Genomic DNA, 26387 nt, shown 5'->3' on the forward strand with positions numbered 1-26387 from the left:
GTTGGCAGACGCCGGTGGCGACACAGCCAGATCTTGGCTGACCATTTCTGGGCCCGATTCATTCGGGATTACCTACCAAGCCTACAGCACAGAGGGAAATGGCGGAGAGAAATGGCCAGCCTGGAAACTGGCCAAGTAGTAATGGTGGTGGACCCTCAGCTGCCTCGAGCCTCCTGGCCGGTGGGACGTATCACTAAGACCATGCCTGGGACCGATGGTCGCGTTAGATCAGTGGAGATCCAGGTAAAGAATCGGACATATATTAGGCCAGTTGCTCGACTAATTCCTCTCCCTGAGATGACGGAGGACGGGGAGCAATGAGCCTTTTTGAGGAGTGTGGAATTTAACACATTTCCAGGGTGGCTGTAGAAAAGGCCCATGGAGTTGGTGGAATAATCCTTTCATTCATGGCCACTTACTCAGCTGGGCCAGAGCGCTTTAATTAGGTCAGGTGGCAATGACCGACAGATCTCATCCACATAAAAGGAGGAAAACGGCATCGCCTGATCTCACTGCTTTCTCTTCCTTAACTCCGTCTGCTCGAAGTTCTGTGCGTCCATGAATCCACGTAAGTCCACCGACTCTGTTACCTTTCATCTGAACTATCTGTTGCGAGCGGGAGAGTGGGCCATCAGTTATTGTTTATAGTTATTATCGCGGAGCGCGGCTTGGAGCGCACGCTTCAAACATATTGTGTAATGTGAATTGTAAATGATCGCGGCCATACGGATCCTCATAGGCCAATTATGCAATCGATATGGTTAATATGTAATTAAATTAATTCCATGTACACATGAAGACCAATTGAAAGGGTGAAATGAGAAACGTCATTGTTTGCTAACTGATCGACTTTGATATCAAACTAAAGGAGATTATAGATTGAATGACCATTCACTGTTTGTATTTATTTCATGATTTATGATAAATAGTTAAGAGCCTAAATGACTCACAGGTGATTACTATTGACTTCTTAATGAACTGGATTGTTGAATTCCCTAATTATGTTAATAATGAATGATTGTTATGATTTGATCTTTGTGATTATGAATTTGATTGGATACGTGTTATTTTGTTTCCTTTGTTATGCAGCACAGACTACTCAGTAAATATACCACTTTATGGTTAAAGGAATTCCTGCCTCAGTCTCATCCATTCTTCTGTCACCTGACACGTGACCACCTGTTCACCTTCACTGTCAGTCATCCTACCTGTCCAGCTACCCACACAGATTCCACTAATCTTTCACTGATAATCAACAACCTGGTGGCATAAACTGGCTGTCATCAACCCTTCCGCCGGTCTGCTCACAGACCTGCAACGCAAGCTGGTGGACTTTTTCTGGTTGGGCCATCACTGGCTGAGGGCGGCAGTGTTGTACATGACCGTCCACGAAGGAGGACAGGGCCTGGTGGAACTGGAGAGCAGGATGGCTGCTTTCCGACTAAAGGCGGCGCAGAGACTGCTGTTACAATGCTGATGTTGGCTGGAGGGAACCAGCATGCGCGCTGCTGAGGAGAGCTGGCGGATTAGGGTTGGACCGGCAGCTGTTCCTCATGAAGCTGGAGAGGCTGAGTACAGCAGGTCTCTCAGATTTTTACTCTGCAATGCTGAGGGCCTGGCAGCTGCTAAGGCCCACACGAGAAGGGGGTGTGGAGCCGGGGCAGGGGGTGTGGGAGGAGCCTATTTTCCACAACCCAGCCATCCCTTTGAGACCGGTTCAGTCTGCCACCCTGCAGAGGCAACTGAGGGCAGCGGGTTTACAAAGGCTGGGTGACCTGAGACTGCTGGGAGTGGAGGGGTGGAAAACTCCGGAGGTCTTGGCACAACAAACAGGAATAACGTCTCTTAGGCTGCTGGAGAGATTCCTGGAGGAGGTCCAGGAGACACTGTCTGAACAGGTAAGGGGGGTGTTTGAGAGGCCAAAGGGAGAGGGGCCACCAACGTTTCCGCCACTGCAGGTGACGGCAGAGACTGGGGACTGGCAAGGGGGTCTGGAGGACTTGTTAGATTTTAACACTCCGAGCCTGGGGGAGTTTGAGGGGGTGGGAGGTAAAGCCCTCTACAACTTCTGCGTTAAGGTTAGGAACATTCGGAGCCTAACAGGAGTGAAGGCACATCAGTGGCAGGGGTATGTGGGGCGGAGAGTATGGTGGGTCTTAGATGGAGGGGGATTTACAAAGGGGGGTTCTTCATGGATTCTTCATGGAGCCCTTGCCACTAACAGCTGGTTGGTACGGTTTGGAACGGGAATCGGGCAGGGGTGTCTTTTCTGTGTTATGAAAGAAACTGTGATTCATGCGTTTTATGTGTGCGCCCGGTTAATGCCACTGTTGGAATGTCTGTGTGAGAGGTTGGGGGTGGTTTTTACTGTTGGTATGTTTTTAATGGGGTACAGGTATTCGAATAAGGAGAAGGCCAAATGTGCTTTTAATGAAATGAGATGGTTTCATTAAAGAAAGACCAAAAGTCAAAAAGTCTCTCTCTCCCCCCCCCAACCCCCTGTTCCTCTCTGCTGTTTATGATCACCAGGTCTGCTCCTCTCTCCAGACAGTCCTGTTTGCTGTAAGCCCAGGTTTTCCTCTCAGTAGACAGGAAGCAACATCTGAATCCCAACAGCCTCCATCCTTCAGGACACCTCAACACGGTCCTCATTGTTGGGACTGCAATGTCCCTCTCTTCCACCAGTGTTCTAGTACCTACATACAACACACACAGTGTCCACCATATTAGTTTTTAAATATTCGGATCTGGATTGCGTTCAAATAATATCTCCTTTCTCCGAAAGTGTTTGTTTGTCCAGTAATTCCCACAAATCTAAAAGCATTGGGTTGGTGTAGGTATGGGCACTAGAGTGAATTCCCATGTACCAGTCATTTCCATTCCATTCATGGAAAGAGAACACGTGCTCACACCTGGAGAAAGTAGAGATTATTGTGACAAGTTTCCTTCAGGACAGGTATTCCTGATTTTCAGACAACTGTTTAGCTCTGTTGAAGAAATCTTCTGTATGTCACACAACAAATTCTAACGTTGTATTTAACTGGTACACTCCACCCCAATGAACTAGTGTGAGGAATATGGTGGAAACTCCCCCCAGCCATGTTTGCACCAATGCAATGCACACTTCTGGAAAAGGGTAGAGAATCAGAATGCAGCCAGTGTCTACTGCATGTGCACACTTCAGGAGAAAGAAGGTTAGAGTAGAGGAATTGAGTCCTAGTAACTGACTTAAACTACACACCAAACTCGGAGAGCCTCTTCTCCAGCGCCACCTTCTTATTGGTCTAAACACTGAACCTGACCTTGACGCACTCTGCCTCAGTAACTGGTCTCTCTCCCTCAGTAACTGGACTCTCTGCCTCAGTAACTGGTCTCTCTGCCTCAGTAACTAGACTCTCTGCCTCAGTAACTGGTCTCTCTCCCTCAGTAACTGGACTCTCTGCCTCAGTAGCTTATCTCTCCCTCAGTAACTGGTCTCTCTGCCTCAGTAACTAGACTCTCTGCTTCAGTAACTGGTCTCTCTGCCTCAGTAACTGATCTCTCTCCCTCAGTAACTGATCTCTCCCTCAGTAACTGGTCTCTCTCCCTCAGTAACTGATCTCTCTCCCTCAGTAACTGGTCTCTCCCTCAGTAACTGATCTCTCCCTCAGTAACTGGTCTCTCTCCCTCAGTAACTGGACTCTCTGCTTCAGTAACTGATCTCTCCCTCAGTAATTGGTCTCTCTGCCTCAGTAACTGATCTCTCCCTCAGTAACTGGTCTCTCTGCCTCAGTAACTGGACTCTCTGCCTCAGTAACTTATCTCTCCCTCAGTAACTGGTCTCTCTGCCTCAGTAACTGGTCTCTCTGCCTCAGTAACTGGACTCTCTGCTTCAGTAACTGGTCTCTCTGCCTCAGTAACTGATCTCTCCCTCAGTAACTGGTCTCTCTCCCTCAGTAACTGGTCTCTCTCCCTCAGTAACTGATCTCTCTCCTTCAGCAGCTGGTCTCTGTCTGTAAACAGGTCAGTGATACCACTACTGGTATCTGGCTGGTCTCTGACATGTGCCAGGCCAGTGGTGTTGTAACAGGCCTCTATTTGGTCTCTTTCTTATGTGGAGCCGGCTAAAATAACACATATGGAGTCAGATAATGTTTTCCCTAGACGCTGATCTTGGGTCAATTTTGCTTTCCCCCCTGCTAAATGGTTAAGGTTAGAATTCGGGGAGGAGAAGTTGATCCTAGATCTCAGTTCTCTATTGACGTTGTCTACAGTTTTTATGTTTGTTTCAATCTACAGGTCCCACTAGCTATGTAACGTCAAGTCTCATCTGTAACTGGTCTCTTGTGATACTTGCTGTAGTGAGATAATGAAATACAATTTATGTTCCAAATTGCACCCTATTCCTGGCAGCCTATTCTGGTCAAAAGTAGTGTACTAAATATAAATAAGGTGCCATTTAGGACACAGAACTCACTCACAGAAAGCCAGTCTCAGGGAGATGTTGAGAATGACTTGTAGAACACACAGCATTTCTAAACACACAGCAGCCAGCCTGTAGAGTCTTGTTCTTCCATCTGCAGAGGAACACGCACGAACACATACTAACACACCGACCTACACGCACGCGCGCACACACACTCAACTTACATCACTAACGATGACAACTGAACCAAGTGCAAATCAAAACTAGACGTTGAACTGATGTCTGTACCCAGTGGGATGATTTTACCAACTGAGACACAGAAGAAAATCTACCAAAACTTCACTAGTGTTGTTTTATTATATGGTATTAGTGTTTGTCTAGTTATGTGTGTGTGTGTCACAGGAGGTTGGTGGACCTTCATTGGGGAGGATGTGCTCGTGTTAATGACTGGAGCAGAATAGGTGGACAACACCAGAATGAAGGGTTGGATCATAACTAACCTTCCAAAAACATTAAAAAGAGGAAGAAAGATGTCAGGAACAGAATGAACAAGGGATGGAGAGGACGTTATACACAACAGTCTGGTCTACAAGGCTCCGTCCCAAATGGCATCCTATTTCCCTATGTAGTGCACTATTTAGAGAATAGGGTGCCATTAAGGACACATTTTACGTCTGTTTCTTATTGGTGGATAGAGCCTTGACACATCTTGTCACTTGCCGTGGTCCACAGACAGAGAACAGAGGGAGAGGGTGTTCACCCAATGATGAGTGTGTAGCAGACAGGTCCGCTGATGCTTGGTGTTGCCATTGGTAACCTACATGTTGTCCCTTGTACAGTGAAGTTTGTGAGTCATTCTCACCTATCATTAGCATTGTTTTTGTTTGTGTGTGAGTGTGCCCTCTCAGTATCCAATCAGGAAGCTGGTATACCTTGTTAAAGAAAATTGTTCCTTTTTTTTATTCAAAAGTGACTTTGTTATTCATATCATTAAAGTGATAAGCATTGGTTAATAATTGGTCCCAATTTTATTTTACTAAGCATACGTCTATGGTAAATCACATGACATGTTTCTAATAAAAATAAAGAAGAATCATTTTCCAGAGTACAGTATGTCTACATACTCTCCTCTAAATCTAAACACAACAATGATTTGTCTTCCTCATGCTCTTAATGTTCTTCTTCCTCCTCTGTCTCTCTCTGACACTAAACCTCTATCTCCTCTCATCCTTTCAACCCTATTAGAGGAGAAGGTCCAAGGTCCCTTCCCTAGGATTCTATTCTCCAATGTGTTTTGAGACAGAGTCTGTCATACCACAATTTCACCTCTATGGTGAGTTAATCTCTCACTTTAACCACTAGGTGGAATCATCACTTAACCATTCAGGACCTTATCCAACCATTAGAGGGAGAGAGAAAGAGAGACAGAGATAATGTTTGTTACTGTGGGTTATTGTTACACCACTTTCTCACAGATCCAGTTGTGATATTTGTCACATTTGTCATCATTCCATGTCTGTACAGGGTCATCTTGTCCATAGTATATCTCAACACAGTCCTCCTGCCCACTATTATCAGGCTGTCCTGTCCCCCAGTACCTAAACAACACAGAGATCCAGACAGTCAGACACTGTGGTACAAACATCCTCCTCAATTATACACATAGTCCTAAGTTTTACAGACACACTCTGTAAGATGATCATACCATTATCAAGAATGGACCATCAACACATTTACATTACCTTTTCATATGTAAATATTACCTCGTTTCTATAATACATCTATAGTTCTCGTCAATGACATTCATGAGTGGAAACATACCTTTTTATGAACATGATTGGAAGCAATATATCTTTGTTGTTTTTAATCTCCATATCACACGGAAAAATGTTCAAATCTCTCACCCTGTGGTTAGTGGGGTGCCGTCCACCCACTTCCAGGTCCCCTCAGTAACAGAGTCAGTCAGACCAATCCAGGCTCTCAGGTGGAGGTTGAAGACAAGTGTTGTTGTCAAGAAAGATGAAGATTATGTCACAATTGATATATTTATAAAATACTGCACATATATTAGTGTACTGATGAAAATTATACTTGCTCCACCTCTCTCTCTCTCACCCTCTCTCTCGCACCTGTTCCTCTCTGCTGTTTATGATCACCAGGTCTGCTCCTCTCTCCAGACAGTCCTGTCTGCTCTCCTCCCAGGTTGTCTTCTCAGTAGAGGAAGTACAAACTGGAGTCAAAGTATCTCCATCCCTCCTGACAATGCTGCTCTGTTGAAGAGCAAAGGTGAACACATTGAGAAACTTAGTCAGTATCTTTATACTCATAAACCCATTGATATATAATTATTGTTGATTTTACTTCTAATTAACCACAGTTATATCTCACCGATCACAAAAAGCTTTGCCTGAATATGGCCTTTCTCTTTAGTCAGGTTGTTGTATCTGGTCTGTAGCTGGTCTCTCTCTTCAGTCAGGTTGTTGTATCTGGTCTGTAGCTGGTCTCCCTCTTCAGTTGCGTTGATTTTATAGAGGGAGAAACTCTGGAACAAGTTGTTCCTTTTATCCTCAGGAACTTGAATTGCTCTGTTATCTATAAAGTGTAAACACAGTTATTAGGTAAAACACCAGGTAATTAGGCATAGTAACCAGTACCTCCTATAACTAGGTGATAAGCAATGAACTTGGACACAAACTCACAGTAGACAGACAGGCCTATGATCCCAGCCAGTAGAAGACACAGAAGCCCCAGACACACTGCAGCAACTAGGAAGGGTCTCTTCACTGAGCTATCAGGCTCTGTGGACACATACAAGAGACTGTTTTGTTGTGTGTGTGTGTGTGTGTGTGTCACCTGCGTGCTGGTCTCCTGGTCCATTATTAGGAGCAGTGTCTGCTGTCTCTTCTCTCTTGGTGCTGGTCTCACCTTCTCTCAGGGTGTCTGCACTGATGTAGATATCCACAATCCTCTCCTTCATCTCACCTCTGTCAAACTTGACCTTCTTGTTCATATCTGGTTCAGTATTGTCACGATCGTGTTGACGTGAAAGAGAGGACCAAGGCGCAACATGACTTGAATACATCTTCTTTAATTATAACGACGAAGATGAACACGTAACACTTATACACACTAACAAAACAACAAACGATCGTGACACCTAAAACGCAAGTGCACACACAAACTACTTACGTTCGACATAAACATATACAATGACCCACAAACAGCTAAAGCCTATGGCAGCCTTAAATATGGCTCCCAATTAGAGACAACAGAAATCAGCTGTCTCTAATTGAGAACCCATTCCGGCCACCATAGACTTTCCTAGAAAACTACACACCCATAGACACAGCTAGATACATACACTCAACACAAAACCATAAACTACAACCAACACCCCCTCTACCATATAATACCCCAAAATACACACATACCCCATGTCACACCCTGACCTAACTAAAATAATAAATAAAACAAATAATACTAAGGCCAGGGCGTGACATAACCCCCCCCTTAAGGTGCGAACTCCGGGCGCACCAGCACATAGTCTAGGGGAGGGTCTGGGTGGGCTTCCTTCCACGGCGGCGGCTCCGGCACTGGTCGTGGTCCCCACCCCACCATAGTCATAAGGGGCAGCACCGGGATAAGGGGCAGCACCGGGATAAGGGGCAGCACCGGGATAAGGGGCAGCAGCACCGGGATAAGGGGCAGCAGCACCGGGATAAGGGGCAGCAGCACCGGGATAAGGGGCAGCAGCACCGGGATAAGGGGCAGCAGCACCGGGATAAGGGGCAGCAGCTCCGGGATAAGGGGCAGCAGCTCCGGGATAAGGGGCAGCAGCTCCGGGATAAGGGGCAGCAGCTCCGGGATAAGGGGCAGCTCATGACTGAGGGGCAGCTCATGACTGAGTGGCAGCTCATGACTGAGTGGCAGCTCATGACTGAGTGGCAGCTCATGACTGAGTGGCAGCTCATGACTGAGTGGCAGCTCATGACTGGAGGGCAGCTCATGACTGGAGGGCAGCTCATGACTGGAGGGCAGCTCATGACTGGAGGGCAGCTCATGACTGGAGGGCAGCTCATGACTGGAGGGCAGCTCATGACTGGAGGGCAGCTCATGACTGGAGGGCAGCTCATGACTGTAGGGCAGCTCATGACTGTAGGGCAGCTCATGACTGGCTGGCGTCTCTGGCGGCTCCTGACTGGCTGGCGTCTCTGGCGGCTCCTGACTGGCTGGCGGCTCTGGCGGCTCCTGACTGGCTGGCGGCTCTGGCGGCTCCTGACTGGCTGGCGGCTCTGGCGGCTCCTGACTGGCTGGCGTCTCTGGCGGCTCCTGACTGGCTGGCGTCTCTGGCGGCTCCTGACTGGCTGGCGGCTCTGGCGGCTCCTGACTGGCTGGCGGCTCTGGCGGCTCCTGACTGGCTGGCGGCTCTGGCGGCTCCTGACTGGCTGGCGGCTCTGGCGGCTCCTGACTGGCTGGCGGCTCTGGCGGCTCCTGACTGACGGACGGCTCTAGCGGCTCCTGACTGACGGACGGCTCTAACGGCTCGGGACAGACGGGCGGCTCTAATGGCTCGTGGCAGACGGATGGCTCAGACGGCGCTGGGCAGACGGATGGCTCAGACGGCGCTGGGCAGACGGATGGCTCAGACGGCGCTGGGCAGACGGATGGCTCAGACGGCGCTGGGCAGACGGATGGCTCAGACGGCGCTGGGCAGACGGATGGCTCAGACGGCGCTGGGCAGACGGATGGCTCAGACGGCGCTGGGCAGACGGATGGCTCAGACGGCGCTGGGCAGACGGATGGCTCAGACGGCGCTGGGCAGACGGATGGCTCAGACGGCGCTGGGCAGACGGATGGCTCAGACGGCGCTGGGCAGACGGATGGCTCAGACGGCGCTGGGCAGACGGATGGCTCAGACGGCGCTGGGCAGACGGATGGCTCAGACGGCGCTGGGCAGACGGATGGCTCAGACGGCGTTGGGCAGACGGATGGCTCAGACGGCGTTGGGCAGACGGATGGCTCAGACGGCGTTGGGCAGACGGATGGCTCAGACGGCGTTGGGCAGACGGATGGCTCAGACGGCGTTGGGCAGACGGATGGCTCAGACGGCGTTGGGCAGACGGATGGCTCAGACGGCATTGGGCAGACGGATGGCTCAGACGGCATTGGGCAGACGGATGGCTCAGACGGCGCTGGGCAGACGGATGGCTCAGACGGCGCTGGGCAGACGGATGGCTCAGACGGCGCTGGGCAGACGGATGGCTCAGACGGCGCTGGGCAGACGGCAGACTCTGGCCGGCTGAGACGCACAATAGGCCTGATGCGTTGTGCCGGAACTGGAGGTACCGGGCTGAGGGCACGCACCTCAGGGCGAGTGCGGGGAGGAGGAACAGGGCTCTGGAGATGCACTGGAAGCCTGGTGCGTGGTGTAGGCACTGGTGGTACTGGGCTGGGGTGGGAAGGTGGCGCCGGATATGCCGGACCGTGAAGGAGGACACGCGCTCTTGAGCACCGAGCCTCTCCAACCTTACCAGGTTGAATGGTCCCCGTAGCCCTGCCAGTGCGGCGAGGTGGAATAGCCCGCACTGGGCTATGCAGGCGAACCGGGGACACCACCTGTAAGGCTGGTGCCATGTACGCCGGCCCGAGGAGACGTACTGGAGGCCAGATACGTTGGGCCGGCTTCATGACATCCGGCTCGATGCCCAACCTAGCCCTCCCAGTGCGGCAAGGTGGAATAGCCCGCACTGGGCTAAGCACGCGTACTGGGGACACCGTGCGCTTTACCGCATAACACGGTGTCTGACCAGTACGACGCCCTCTCACTCCACGGTAAGCCCGGGGAGTTGGCTCAGGTAACCAACCCGGCTTCGCCACACTCCCCTTTAGCCCCCCCCCAAGAATTTTTTGGGGTGAGCCTCTCGGGTTTCCAGCCACTCTGCCTAGCAAGCGCCTCATAATGCCGCCTCTCCGCTTTCGCTGCCTCCAGCTCCGCTTTGGGGCGGCGACACTCCACTGGCTGTGCCCAGGGTCCTTTACCGTCTAGGATCTCCTCCCAAGTCCATTCCTCCTTGCGCTGCTCCTGTTGCCGCTGGTCATGTTGCTTGGTCGTAGATTGGTGGGTCATTCTGTCACGATCGTGTTGACGTGAAAGAGAGGACCAAGGCGCAACATGACTTGAATACATCTTCTTTAATTATAACGACGAAGATGAACACGTAACACTTATACACACTAACAAAACAACAAACGATCGTGACACCTAAACCGCAAGTGCACACACAAACTACTTACGTTCGACATAAACATATACAATGACCCACAAACAGCTAAAGCCTATGGCAGCCTTAAATATGGCTCCCAATTAGAGACAACAGAAATCAGCTGTCTCTAATTGAGAACCCATTCCGGCCACCATAGACTTTCCTAGAAAACTACACACCCATAGACACAGCTAGATACATACACTCAACACAAAACCATAAACTACAACCAACACCCCCTCTACCATATAATACCCCAAAATACACACATACCCCATGTCACACCCTGACCTAACTAAAATAATAAATAAAACAAATAATACTAAGGCCAGGGCGTGACAAGTATAGATGACATTTGACATCTTTAACAATGCCTGGGTCTTTCTTTCCATGTAGGTCTACTATACATAAAGTCTCTGCTTCTAGAATTAATGTGGTGGTCTTCCAACATGGCCGCCAGGAGGCGTAGTACGTCAAAATAGAACAAGTTTGCATACTTGAGTGAGTAATTGTGTGTGTACTTGTGTTCATGTGTACTTGTGAGAGATTGTTATAGTGTTTATTGTTAAAATATTTTCTGCAGCACAATATAAATCATTCCATGTCTCTACATGGTCATCTGTCCAGAGTATATCTCAACACAGTCCTCCTGTCCAGGGAATGGGACTTGCTATTTGTGATGATGGACAGGACACTATTATACCAGGAAGATATAGATCATAGAGGGGAAGTGGACAACAAAGGCTAGCTGTTAACACATATTAAATATCATATGTAACAGCCCCAAGATAATTCAGGGAGTTTCCAGAACTCCCCCTTCCTTTCACCTTTCTGCTGATCTGGACCCTCTGTTTACTCCCAAATATACATCAACATGTTCAGGAGGTCCAGGAATACAAACATGGGTCATTATAATGTCCATACAATAGATTTGACTAAACAAACTGCTCCAAGTGTATATTGCGGGTGGGTAGTCTTAACCAGTGAGGATGAGATTTTGAGTGACAGCTGTTTGAATGACTGAAAATATCCACTTCACTCTTTTGGGACCGTTATATGGGAACAGCAGTCAAATATGAGCATTTGATATTGTATGTGACTTGACAACAAAGACTGATGGTCAAAGATGATTAAGTAACATCCTTTGAGATCCTTCTTTATCTCTATTACACTCATTGATTAGTGATACAGTCAACTCCTATACAGTGTATGTAATGGTGGTTTGGTACTGTTGAGAATGTTATCACCAGGCCTAAACTGGAGCATGTAAATATCTGTAGAATACATTTGAATTGAACATTATTTGTTTGCACAAAGTCAAATGTAATAACTTCATGTTGCCTCTGATGATATGTCAAACATAACTACTGGTACACAGGAAGCTACAAACAGGAAATAAGTAGGACTTTTATTAATATAATACAACAAACAAATACAACAATAGGTGCATTTGAATGCGTCTGTGTACCTCCATGCATGTGTGCGTGTGTGTGTGTGTGTGTGTGTGTGTGTGTGAAAATGTGTGTAAGTGTGATAGAGGGAGAGTCTGTGTGTGTGTGTGTGTGTGTGTGTGTGTGTGTGTGTGTGTGTGTGTGTGTGTGTGTGTGTGTGTGTGTGTGTGTGTGTGTGTGTGTGTGTGTGTGTGTGCGTGCTTGCGTGTGCGTGTGCGTGTGCAAGAGAGCGAGAGAGAGAGAGCGAGAATGAAGAACAAAGTTGTGTACAATATAAACTGCTATATGTGTTACAGTATGTTGTCATGGTGATGTTAAAACACTTTCTCACAAATCCAGTTGAGTTTCCCGTCACATGACATGTCATTCCATGCCTTAAGTGGAGTCCAATCTTTATGTATCTCAACACAGTCCTCTTCCCCAGTAGGATCTTCACTATCAGGCTGCTTGTCATTCCAGTACCTACAGGGTTAACAACAGTCAGATATCATGGTTAATACCAGTACCTACAGGGTTAAAAACAGTCAGATATCATGGTTAATACCAGTACCTACAGAGTTAAAAACACTCAGATATCATGGTTAATACCAGTACCTACAGGGTTAAAAGCAGTCAGATATCATGGTTAATACCAGTACCTACAGGGTTATCAACAGTCAGATATCATGGTTAATACCAGTACCTACAGGGTTATCAACAGTCAGATATCATGGTTAATACTAGTACCTACAGAGTTAAAAACACTCAGATATCATGGTTAATACCAGTACCTACAGAGTTAAAAACACTCAGATATCATGGTTAATACCAGTACCTACAGGGTTAAAAGCAGTCAGATATCATGGTTAATACCAGTACCTACAGGGTTAACAACAGTCAGATATCATGGTTAATACCAGTACCTACAGGGTTAATAACAGTCAGATATCATGGTTAATACCAGTACCTACAGGGTTATCAACAGTCAGATATCATGGTTAATACCAGTACCTACAGGGTTATCAACAGTCAGATATCCTGGTTAATACCAGAACCTACAGGGTTAAAAACAGTCAGATATCATGGTTAATACCAGTACCTACAGGGTTAACAACAGTCAGATATCATGGTTAATACCAGTAGCTACAGGGTTAACAACAGTCAGATATCATGGTTAATACCAGTACCTACAGGGTTAACAACAGACAGATATCATGGTTAATACCAGCACCTACAGTTTTAAAAACAGTCAGATATCATGGTTAATACCAGTACCTACAGGGTTAACAACAGTCAGATATCATGGTTAATACCAGTACCTACAGGGTTAAAAACAGTCAGATATCATGGTTAATACCAGTACCTACAGGGTTAAAAACAGTCAGATATCATGGTTAATACCAGTACCTACAGGGTTAAAAACAGTCAGATATCATGGTTAATACCAGTACCTACAGTGTTAAAAACAGTCAGATATCATGGTTAATACCAGTACCTACAGGGTTAATAACAGTCAGATATCATGGTTAATACCAGCACCTACAGTGTTAAAAACAGTCAGATATCATGGTTAATACCAGTACCTACAGGGATAATAACAGTCAGATATCATGGTTAATACCAGTACCTACAGGATTAACAACAATAAGACATCACAGTAACAACATCATAATACTAAATAATATGTAGACATTTTTCATCTTATAGTTAACTGTGTTGACTGGTATCATCAATGTCAGTAACCTGTATAGAAAAAGGTTGAAAGGAGCCTTATTGACAGATTAGTTATCATCTCTCACCTTGTGGTCAGTGGGGTGCCGTCCACCCATTTCCAGGTCCCCTCCTTAACAGAGTCAGTCAGACCAATCCAGACTCTCTTCTTGAGGTTGAAGAGAAATGTCTGTTGTTGAGAAAGATAAATTAACAGACATTTATGTTTGATCATATCTACCCCCTGCACACCCATCGCCTCTCCCTCTCCCTCTCCCTCTCCCTCTCCCTCTCCCTCTCCCTCTCACCTGTTCCTTATCACTGTTTATGATCACCAGGTCTGCTCCTCTCTTCAGACAGTCCTGTCTGCTCTCCTTCCAGGTTTTAGACTCAGTAGACAGGAAGTACCAACTAGATTCAAACTTCTTCCAGCCTTCAGGACAGGTTTGAAAATATTGATGAAAATATGAATTTCCTTCAATTTATCACACTGGACACTTAATGAAAGAACACAGACTGATGATTAGTTGTGTGGTATTAATGGTAATGTATTACTGTAGGTTTACTCACTGAGATTGGTAAGCCTCCAGTTAAGAAAATCTCTCTCAGTCTGTAGCTTGTCTCTCTCTTTAGTCATGGCGTTGTAACTAGTCTGTAGCTGGTCTCTCTCTTTAGTCAGGGTGTTGTAACTGGTCTGTAGCTGGTCTCTCTCTTTAGTCAGGGTGTTGTAACTGGTCTGTAGCTGGTCTCTCTCTTTAGTCAGGGTGTTGTAACTGGTCTGTAGCTGGTCTCTCTCTTTAGTCATGGTGTTGTAACTGGTCTGTAGCTGGTCGCTCTCTTCAGTCAGGTTGTTGTAACTGGTCTGTAGGTTGGCTCTCTCTTTAGTCATGGTGTTGTAACTGGTCTGTATCTGGTATCTCTCTTTAGTCAGAGTGTTGTAACTGGTCTGTAGCTGGTCTCTCTTTTTAGTCAGGGTGTTGTAACTGGTCTGTATCTGGTATCTCTCTTTAGTCAGGTTGTTGTAGCTGGTCTGTAGCTGTTCTATCTCTGCAGATGAGTTGGTCTTATATGCTATGAAGCTCTTAGAGACCCCATCATCTGTTATAACAACAACAAAGTGTATCAATAAAATAGATAATCTGGTGAATTGTAAGTGAATGCTGGTGAATTGTAGGAATTGTAGCTTAAGACTTACAGTAGACAGACAGGCCTATGATCCCAGCCAGTAGAACACACAGCAGCCCCAGACACACTGCAACAACTCTGGAGGATCTCTTCTCTGAGCTATCAGGCTCTGTGGACACAGGTACTGTACATAGCATCAATGAGACACAATAACACTTTTAAAGTGATATTTTCTCACCCCATCTCTCTTCCTGTTGAGGGGGACTTGTGGTTGTTAAAGATACAGCTTCTCACATTAACAGGAAATATAGTGACCAGTTAGTTATCTCCTAGCCTTGCTAACGTTAGCCAGTTAGCTAATAATAGTAGAATTCATATGTTTAGGACAGTCGTAACATATTGTACGTTTTGCAAATTCATAACATATACACATTGTAATTCGTAACATATCATACAAAATGTAATTCGTAACATCATAGAAATTGTCATTTGTAACATACCAAATGGATCATGGACATCCACAACTTGATACATATCATATGATACCTATCATATTACACTAAATGAGGTGACTCGGATTTACGTACAGAATAATAAGAAATGCAATGAGACCAGGTTGGAAATACACATTGGCGATTTGCATTGGACATTATGAACATGAAAATGAATGTTTCTGCAGTTAGTATACATCCTAAAATACAGAGCCTCGAACATTTCAGAACATTTAACCTCTAGTCTTAAAGGAACAACGTTTGTTACAGTTTATTTTACTCAGTTGAATTTTGAAGCCTTGGAGCATGGGGCATCAGCCAACCTCATCATATTAACATAGGCACAATTGTTTATGTGGCAAGTGGAAGGATAATAACCATTAGTTTAAACTTCCATGTGTGTGTCTCTATGACTACGGTGTATTTGCCAGTGTTCTGAGATTCAGGTTGTTTATCTATGGTCCTGTCCACAGTATCCTGTCCACAGCTCTTCCTGTCTACATTAGCATAAATATCCTCAGACTGCTCCATATAAAGGCTAATTCTAATTGCTGCCTTAAAATATACTTTGGTACTTTATGTATCTACACACAGTACAACAGACAGTATATTATGTTGTATATCCTGTTAAACAGCTGCTTTAGCTTAACAGTCTGTTGTGTCTGAGAACGTACAGTGTTATAGATGTAGGGAGGACTTCACACCTTAACCAGTGGTTTGAGCAGACAGCAACCTCCAGGAAGAGACACAACAGCAGATAGACACCATGATGAGTGTGTGGGTATGTAGCAGACTGTTGTATGGTGCATTGTGTTGCCGTTGGTAACCTACACGTTGTCCCTTGTACAGTGAAGGTTGTGAGTCATTCTCATCTTCTATTAGCATTGTTTTGTTTGTATGTATGTGTGTGTGTGTGTGTGTGTGTGTGTGTGTGTGTGTGTGTGTGTGTGTGTGTGTGTGTGTGTGTGTGTGTGTGTGTGTGTGTGTGTGTGTGTTTCCTCTCAGTAATGTTCTGCCCTCTGTGTGTGTCCAGGTCACACTGTTTTAAGTATCCAATCACATTCAATCAGGAAGCTGGTAGACCTTGTTAAAGAAATTTGTTCCTTCATTTATTAATCTGTGCTTTGTTATTCTTATTATTAAAGTGATAAGCATTGGTTAATGATTGGTCCCACTTTTTTGCAAAATCACATGACATGTTTCTAATAAAAATAATGAAGAATCATTTTCCAGAGTACAGTATGATTACATACTCTCCTCTAAATCTAAACACAACAATTATTTGTCTTATCTCTTAATTTTCATCTTCCCTCCTCTATGTCTCTCTCTGACATTAAGGCTCTATCTCAATTAGTCTCTCCTCTCATCCTATCTCCTCCCCTCCTCATATCTACTCCTTTCTCCTCTCCTCTGATCTCCTCTCCTCCCATCCTCTTATCTCTTCTCCTCCTATCTCCTCTCCTCCTATCTCCTCTCCTCTTATCTCCTCTCCTCCATATCACTGTATCCAACAATCAACATAGTATTGACTACCAGCTAGCTAATGTTAGTAGAATTCATATCTTTAGGACATTCGCAACATATTGTATGTTTTTGCAAATTTGTAACATATCATACACATTGTAATTTGTAACATATCATACAAAATGGATGATGGTCATCCACACATTGATACATACCATATGAAAGGTAATATATCATATTAAAATGGAGTGTCTCTGATTTACGTACAGAATAATACAAAATGTTTTGAGACTAGGTTGGACTTATCAGCATAGTAATTACTAGACTACCAGAAAAACTATGAGAGAGAGAGCTTCCAATCATGTTCCTAAAAATATATGTTTTGACTCATGGATGTCATTCCATGAGAACTGTAGATGTATTATAGAAGCCAAGTACTATTTGCATTTGAAAATGTAATGGAAAGAGAGAGAGACAAAAAATGTGTTGATAATGGTATGCTCATCTTTGACAGTGTCTTTAATGCTGTAAAAACATAGGACTAGATGACCCTGTAAAGACATGGAATGATGACAATTGTGGCAAATATCAAAACTGGATCTCTCTCTCTCTCTCTCTCTCTCTCTCTCTCTCTCTCTCTCTCTCTCTCTCTCTCGCTCTCTCTCTCTCTCTCTCTCTCTCTCGCTCTCTCTCTCTCTCTCTCTCTCTCTCATACAAAAATAGAACACGTTTGCATTCTTGCGTCCGTGCTGTGTGTATGTGTGTGAGAGATTTTTACAGTGGTTATTGTTAAACCATTTTCTGCAGCACAATATAAATAATGTAATGTCTCTACATGGTCACCTTGTCCAGAGTATATCTCAACACAGTCCTCCTGCCCAGGAAATAGGACTTGCTATTTGTGATGATGGACAGGACACTATTATACCAGGAAGATATAGATCATAGAGGGGAAGTGGACAACAAAGGCTAGTTGTTAACATATATTAAACTTCATATGTAACAGCCCCAAGATAATTCAGGAAGTTTCCAGAACTCTCCCTTCCTTTCACCTGTCTGCTGATCTGGACCCTCTGTTTACTCCCAAATATACAGCAACATGTTAAGGAGGTCCAGGACTACAAACATGGGTCATTATAATGTCCATATAATAGATGTGACTCTACAAACTGGTCCAAGTGGATATTGAGGGTGGGTAGTCTTAACCAGTGAGGATGAGATGACAACAGTAACCACCATGGCTTTCCTCTACATTTACCCATTAGTAATTTTTTTAAATGTTAACTAGGTAAGTAAATTAAGAACAAGTTCTTATTTACAATGACAACCTAGCCCGGCCAAACCTCCCCCTAACCCGGACGACGCTGGGCCAATTGTGCGCCGCTCTATGGGACTACTGATCATGGTCGGTTGTTATACAGCCTTGGATTGAACACAGGTCTGTAGTGATGGCTCTTGCACTTCAATGCAGTGCTTTAGACCGCTGCGCCGCTCAGCCCCCCAATTTAGCAGACGCTCTTATCCAGAATGACTTACAAAAGTATGTTTAAGTGCCTTGCTCAAGGGCACATCGACAGATTTTTCACGTAGTCGGCTCAGGAATTCGATCCAGCAACCTTTCGGTTACTGGCCTAGTGATCTTAACTGCTAGAAGTCCTGCCGCCGTCTCTCTTCATGAACCTGATTGGTCGAGGAGATTTTGAGTGACAGCTGGTTGAATGACTGAAAAGATCCACTTCACTTCCCTCTTTTGGGACCCATATGGAGGAACAATAATCAAATATGAGCATTTGATATTGTGCTTATGTGTAACTTGACAACAAAGACTGACTGTCAAATAGTATTATGAGAACACACAGCAGCCCCACACACGCTGCAGCAACTCCAGAGGGTCTCTTCCACCACAGAAAATGTACTGAATCACACATTAAAGATCGTTGGTAATGTGTTTTACTGCATCATCCAGGATTGGGACAAATAAATCTGTTTAATGTATAATGTGTAGTTTGTGTGTGTGTGTGTGTGTGTGTGTGTGTGTGTGTGTGTGTGTGTGTGTGTGTGTGTGTGTGTGTGTGTGTGTGTGTGTGTGTGTGTGTGTGTGTGTGTGTGTGTGTGTGTGTGTGTGTGTGTGTGTGTGTGTGTGTGTATGTATGTTCATGCAATCTTACCTGAAGCAACAACTCCATCTCTTGGACTGGGCTTGAAGGTTCTTACGTTGGAATATAATTGGCCATCAATGTCTGTGTTCTTCATTGCATCAGGCTCATCGTCTTCAAATCCATCTGAGATTTCATAGACTCCCTCTGACATCTTAACACACTTGTGGTCAAATACAGTAACTTCTACTTCTAACCTCAACTCCAATATACGTCTGTAGCTGTGTCTTCTCCCTGCACTGTCCTGGGTCTGTGTGACTTTAGGTAGTGAAACTCTTTATCAGTCAACCACAGTGGATGATAAATTGTGAAATCAACAAAACACTGGCCACCATGTGACTCCCACCAGCCTTAGTTTGATAATATACGACATGATATGACCTTATATCATGCTATGTGATCTATGTGTGAATTCATAGGGTCCCAATTTTGGATCGGCTAAAGTAAATTGGGATCTTTTTAATTTACATGTACACTACATATATTCTGACTGAGTTTACAGTAGCCTCAGCCTTCAATGGAGAGCACATTATGGCTCTCATTCTGTGACTGGAAGTGTAAGGAGAAGTTGATCTTGGGTCAGTTTTGCATTTCCACCACAAAGGTTAAGGTTAAGATTGGGGGAAAGAAACCTGTTCCTAGATCTGTACCTAGGGGAAACCTCCCCCCGAAGTGTGACCGACCAAAAATGACCATATGGGGGTCTTTGTTCTATCTATGCTGACTGTGAAGAGTTACTCAGAATGAAAAAGCAGAAGTTCTGACAACATCTCCATAGTTTCAGTTTTAAGAGAATAGAAAGAATAAAAACCCTTCACATGTTTTATGCCAAAACTTTCATATTTCCACCCTGTCTTTTAGTACAACATAACATATACATACTGGTTACATCTAGTAACACAACTCTCTCTGCACTGATTCCACTGTTCCACATGACATCTACCTACGTGAACTATTATACAATTCTACAGCTCTACTCTTTTCCACAGGAGGAGAGAAAGCATCACACAGATCCTAAGATACAGGGACAGAGTCAAAGGTGGCCCTCTGCTGGATGTAGTACTAACTACAGGTACAGCTGTGGTGTTGGTGACAGAGACCTGGGTGGATGTAGTACTAACTACAGGTAAAGTTGGTGACAGAGACCTGGGTGGATGTAGTACTAACTACAGGTACAGCTGTAGTGTTGGTGACAGAGACCTGGGTGGATGTAGTACTAACTACAGGTACAGCTGTAGTGTTGGTGACAGACACCTGGGTGGATGTAGTACTAACTACAGGTACAGCTGTAGTGTTGGTGACAGAGACCTGGGTGGATGTAGTACTAACTACAGGTACAGTTGTAGTGTTGGTGACAGAGACCTGGGTGGATGTAGTACTAACTACAGGTACAGCTGTAGTGTTGGTGACAGAGACCTGGGTGGATGTAGTACTAACTACAGGTACAGCTGTAGTGTTGGTGACAGAGACCTGGGTGGATGTAGTACTAACTACAGGTACAGCTGTGGTGTTGGTGACAGAGACCTGGGTGGATGTAGTACTAACTACAGGTACAGCTGTAGTGTTGGTGACAGAGACCTGGGTGAATGTAGTACTAACTACAGGTACAGCTGTAGTGTTGGTGACAGAGACCTGGGTGGATGTAGTACTAACTACAGGTACAGCTGTAGTGATGGTGACAGAGACCTGGGTGGATGTAGTACTAACTACAGGTACAGCTGTAGTGTTGGTGACAGAGACCTGGGTGGATGTAGTACTAACTACAGGTACAGCTGTGGTGTTGGTGACAGAGACCTGGGTGGATGTAGTACTAACTACAGGTACAGCTGTAGTGTTGGTGACAGAGACCTGGGTGGATGTAGTACTAACTACAGGTACAGCTGTAGTGTTGGTGACAGAGACCTGGGTGGATGTAGTACTAACTACAGGTACAGCTGTAGTGTTGGTGACAGAGACCTGGGTGGATGTAGTACTAACTACAGGTACAGCTGTAGTGTTGGTGACAGAGACCTGGGTGGATGTAGTACTAACTACAGGTACAGCTGTAGTGTTGGTGACAGAGACCTGGGTGGATGTAGTACTAACTACAGGTACAGCTGTAGTGATGGTGACAGAGACCTGGGTGAATGTAGTACTAACTACAGGTACAGCTGTAGTGTTGGTGACAGAGACCTGGGTAAATGTTGTACTAACTAAAGGTACAGCTGTAGTGTTGGTGACAGAGACCTGGGTGGATGTAGACCTATCTGCAGGTACAGCTGTAGTGTTGGTGACAGAGACCTGGGTGAATGTAGTACTAACTACAGGTACAGCTGTAGTGTTGGTGACAGAGACCTGGGTGGATGTAGTACTAACTACAGGTACAGCTGTAGTGATGGTGACAGAGACCTGGGTGAATGTAGTACTAACTACAGGTACAGCTGTAGTGTTGGTGACAGAGACCTGGGTAAATGTAGTACTAACTACAGGTACAGCTGTAGCGTTGGTGACAGAGACCTGGGTGGATGTAGTACTAACTACAGGTACAGCTGTAGCGTTGGTGACAGAGACCTGGGTGGATGTAGTACTAACTACAGGTACAGCTGTAGTGTTGGTGACAGAGACCTGGGTGGATGTAGTACTAACTACAGGTACAGCTGTAGTGTTGGTGACAGAGACCTGGGTGAATGTAGTACTAACTACATGTACAGCTGTAGTGTTGGTGACAGAGACCTGGGTGGATGTAGTACTAACTACAGGTACAGATGTAGTGTTGGTGACAGAGACCTGGGTGGATGTAGTACTAACTACAGGTACAGCTGTAGTGTTGGTGACAGAGACCTGGGTGAATGTAGTACTAACTACAGGTACAGCTGTAGTGTTGGTGACAGAGACCTGGGTGGATGTAGTATTAACTACAGGTAATACAGTTGGTGACAGAGACCAGGACACAGTTTCCCAAAAGCATATTAAGGCTAAGTGCATCTTAGAAGAATAGGATCCTGTGGAAATAGTGATGGAGCCTTAAGATGCTTTTGGTAAACTGGGTCTTGGGCTGTAGAGCTCACAACCACCCCAACAGAGTCCTTCACTGAGCCCAGACACACACCCACGTTGCCATCCCTGTCCACTACCACCAGTTCTAACTTCTTTGAACAGCTGGTGGCTCTGCAGTCCACAGGGTCATTTTTTTGGCTCTGGGGCCCACCGCCATAGAAGTGTTGAGGGTCCCTTTGCCCGGGCATATGGTGATGCAGACGATGCCTGTCTCGTTGACACCGATGGTGAGGTTGGCAGAGCGCTGCCAGTTTGAGGAGCTGTATGCTAACGGGCAGTCAGAGGAGACCACTGAGGTATAATAACAACAGTTTGAGGAGCTGCATGCTAACGGACAGTCATAGGAGACCACTGAGGTATAATAACAACAGTTTGAGGAGCTGCATGCTAACGGACAGTCAGAGGAGACCACTGAGGTATAATTACAACAGTTTGAGGAGCTGCATGCTAACGGACAGTCAGAGGAGACCACTGAGGTATAATAATAACAGTTTGAGGAGCTGCATGCTAACGGACAGTCAGAGGAGACCACTGAGGTATAATAACAACAGTTTGAGGAGCTGCATGCTAACGGACAGTCAGAGGAGACCACTGAGGTATAATAACAACAGTTTGAGGAGCTGCATGCTAACGGACAGTCAGAGGAGACCACTGAGGTATAATAACAACAGTTTGAGGAGCTGCATGCTAACGGACAGTCAGAGGAGACCACTGAGGTATAATAACAACAGTTTGAGGAGCTGCATGCTAACGGACAGTCAGAGGAGACCACTGAGGTATAATAATAACAACAGTTTGAGGAGCTGCATGCTAACGGACAGTCAGAGGAGACCACTGAGGTATAATAATAACAACAGTTTGAGGAGCTGCATGCTAACGGACAGTCAGAGGAGACCACTGAGGTATAATTACAACAGTTTGAGGAGCTGCATGCTAACGGGCAGTCAGAGGAGACCACTGAGGTATAATAACAACAGTTTGAGGAGCTGCATGCTAACGGGCAGTCAGAGGAGACCACTGAGGTATAATAACAACAGTTTGAGGAGCTGCATGCTAACGGGCAGTCAGAGGAGACCACTGAGGTATAATAACAACAGTTTGAGGAGCTGCATGCTAACGGACAGTCAGAGGAGACCACTGAGGTATAATAACAACAGTTTGAGGAGCTGTATGCTAACGGGCAGTCAGAGGAGACCACTGAGGTATAATAACAACAGTTTGAGGAGCTGCATGCTAACGGACAGTCAGAGGAGACCACTGAGGTGTAATAACAACAGTTTGAGGAGCTGCATGCTAACGGACAGTCAGAGGAGACCACTGAGGTATAATAACAACAGTTTGAGGAGCTGCATGCTAACGGACAGTCAGAGGAGACCACTGAGGTATAATAACAACAGTTTGAGGAGCTGCATGCTAACGGACAGTCAGAGGAGACCACTGAGGTATAATAACAACAGTTTGAGGAGCTGCATGATAACGGACAGTCAGAGGAGACCACTGAGGTATAATAACAACAGTTTGAGGAGCTGCATGCTAACGGACAGTCAGAGGAGACCACTGAGGTATAATAACAACAGTTTGAGGAGCTGCATGCTAACAGGCAGTCAGAGGAGACCACTGAGGTATAATAACAACAGTTTGAGGAGCTGCATGCTAACAGGCAGTCAGAGGAGACCACTGAGGTATAATAACAACAGTTTGAGGAGCTGCATGCTAACGGACAGTCAGAGGAGACCACTGAGGTATAATAACAACAGTTTGAGGAGCTGCATGCTAACGGACAGTCAGAGGAGACCACTGAGGTATAATAACAACAGTTTGAGGAGCTGCATGCTAACGGACAGTCAGAGGAGACCACTGAGGTATAATAACAACAGTTTGAGGAGCTGCATGCTAACGGACAGTCATAGGAGACCACTGAGGTGTAATAACAACAGTTTGAGGAGCTGCATGCTAACGGACAGTCAGAGAAGACCACTGAGGTGTAATAACAACAGTTTGAGGAGCTGCATGCTAACGGACAGTCAGAGGAGACCACTGAGGTATAATAAGAACCCGTTGTTATCAAGGTAATCACATGTATATCTGGGTTGCATCCGGTTTACTCAGCCCAACATCACATGCTCACCAGCACTCAGTGCACCCTGGGAGCAGCGCGAGCAGTGATGTCGTCATTATGTCATCAAAAACATGGCAGACATTAGATGAATATACATTTTAAAAATATTTTTCAGTGGAAAATTATCCGAATAATTCAATGGATATTTTGTGCACAAAGGTGATGACTAAAGTGTCTTATTACACATTTTCAAATCTGACTGACTTGCTTCCGTTAATTAAACTGCAGTACGAAACAAAACTGTTGGAGCAATCGAAACAGTGCTTCTAGACCAGTAACCCTTTTCCCCTTGGAGGAGATGCTTGGTAGCCCTCACTGGGGATTGGTAAATATCATATGTAACAGCCCCAAGATAATTCAGGGAGTTTCCAGAACTCCCCCTTCCTTTCTGCTGATTTGGACCCTCTGTTTACTCCCAAATATACATCAACATGTTCAGGAGGTCCAGGACTACAAACATGGGTCATTATTTTTTACCTTTATTTAACCAGGCAAGTCAGTTAAGAACAACTTCTTATTTTCAAAGACAGTCTAGGAACAGTGGGTTAACTGCCTGTTTAGGGGCAGAACGACAGATTTGTACCTTGTCAGCTCAGGGATTTGAACTTGCAACCTCTCAGTTACTAACCCAACACTCTAACCACTAGGCTACCCTAAAATATCCATACAATTGCTTTGACAGTACAAACTGCTCAAGTGGATTTTGAGGGTGAGTAGTCTTAACCAGTGAGGATGAGATGGCGACATAATTGGACACAGCCCACTTCTCTCGTAATGAACCTGATTGGTTGAGTTTGAGTGACAGCTGGTTGAACCACTGAAAATACCCACTTCACTTCCCTCTTTTGTTACCCATATAAGGGGACAGCAGTTAAATGTGAGCATTTGATATTGTGCCTAAATGTAACTTGACAACAAAGACTGACTGTCAACAATTATTAAGTAACATCCATTGATACCCTTTGATATCTCTACTACACTCATTGATTAGTGACACAGTCAACTCCTATAGTGTATGTAATGGTGGTTTGGGACTGTTGAGAATGTTATCACCAGGTCTAAATTGGAGCATGTAAATATCTGTAGCAAGTAAGAAGATTGCATTTTATCTGGAAATGGTGAAATGCACTGCATGCAGAGTGTTGACAAAATCAAATGTACTTGATGTTGACTCATACACAGGAAGTTATGTCAGGAAATAAGTAAGGTTTTTATTAATATGTTAATACAAAGAAATACAACATGTGAGTTGGTTTGAGACACAGAGAGAGAGAACTGTAGGTTGCTGTATGTGTTACATCATGTTGTCATGGTGATTTTAAAACACTTTCTCACAAATCCAGTTGAGTTTGCTGTCACATGACAAGTAATTCCATGCCTTTAGATGACTCTGATCTTCCTGTATCTCAGCACAGTCTTCCCCAGTAATACCTGCATTATCAGGCTGTTTGTCAATCCAGTACCTACAAGGTTAACAACAGTCAGATATCATGGTTAATACCAGTACCTACAAGGTTAAAAACAGTCAGATATCATGGTTAATACCAGCACTTACAGGGTTAAAAAGAGTCAGATAGCATGGTTAATACCAGTAACTACAGGGTTAACAACAGTCAGATATCATGGTTAATACCAGTACCTACAGGGTTAACAACAGTCAGATATCATGGTTAATACCAGTACCTACAGGGTTAAAAACAGTCAGATATCATGGTTAATACCAGTACCTACAGGATTAAAAACAGTCAGATATCATGGTTAATACCAGTACCTACAGGGTTAAAAACAGTCAGATATCATGGTTAATACCAGTACCTACAGGGTTAAAACAGTCAGATATCATGGTTAATACCAGTACCTACAGATATCATGGTTAATACCAATACCTACAGGGTTAAAAACAGTCAGATATCATGGTTAATACCAGTACCTACAGGGTTAACAACAGTCAGATATCATGGTTAATACCAGTACCTACGGGGTTAAAAACAGTCAGATATCATGGTTAATACCAGTACCTACAGGGTTAAAAACAGTCAGATATCATGGTTAATACCAGTACCTACAAGGTTAACAACAGTCAGATATCATGGTTAATACCAGTACATACAGGGTTAACAAAAGTCAGATATCATGGTTAATACCAGCACTTACAGGGTTAATAACAGTCAGATATCATGGTTAATAC

At 45.0% G+C, this 26387-nt stretch overlaps 1 protein-coding gene across 1 annotated transcript in view; it reads right to left on the reverse strand.

Annotated features, from left to right (window-relative positions):
* Window positions 1–12373: 12373 nt before the first annotated feature.
* Window positions 12374–26387, reverse strand: part of LOC120037327 (C-type lectin domain family 4 member E-like) — a 31166-nt gene continuing 17152 nt past the window's right edge. Inside the window, exon 6 of the mRNA XM_038983484.1 lies at window positions 12374–12581. Coding sequence (XP_038839412.1) covers window positions 12434–12581 — 148 coding nt within the window. The 3' untranslated portion in view covers window positions 12374–12433. The remainder of the gene's footprint in view (window positions 12582–26387) is intronic.

Source organism: Salvelinus namaycush, unplaced genomic scaffold (genome assembly GCF_016432855.1).
Source record: "Salvelinus namaycush isolate Seneca unplaced genomic scaffold, SaNama_1.0 Scaffold170, whole genome shotgun sequence".
Classification (NCBI taxonomy): domain Eukaryota; kingdom Metazoa; phylum Chordata; class Actinopteri; order Salmoniformes; family Salmonidae; genus Salvelinus; species Salvelinus namaycush.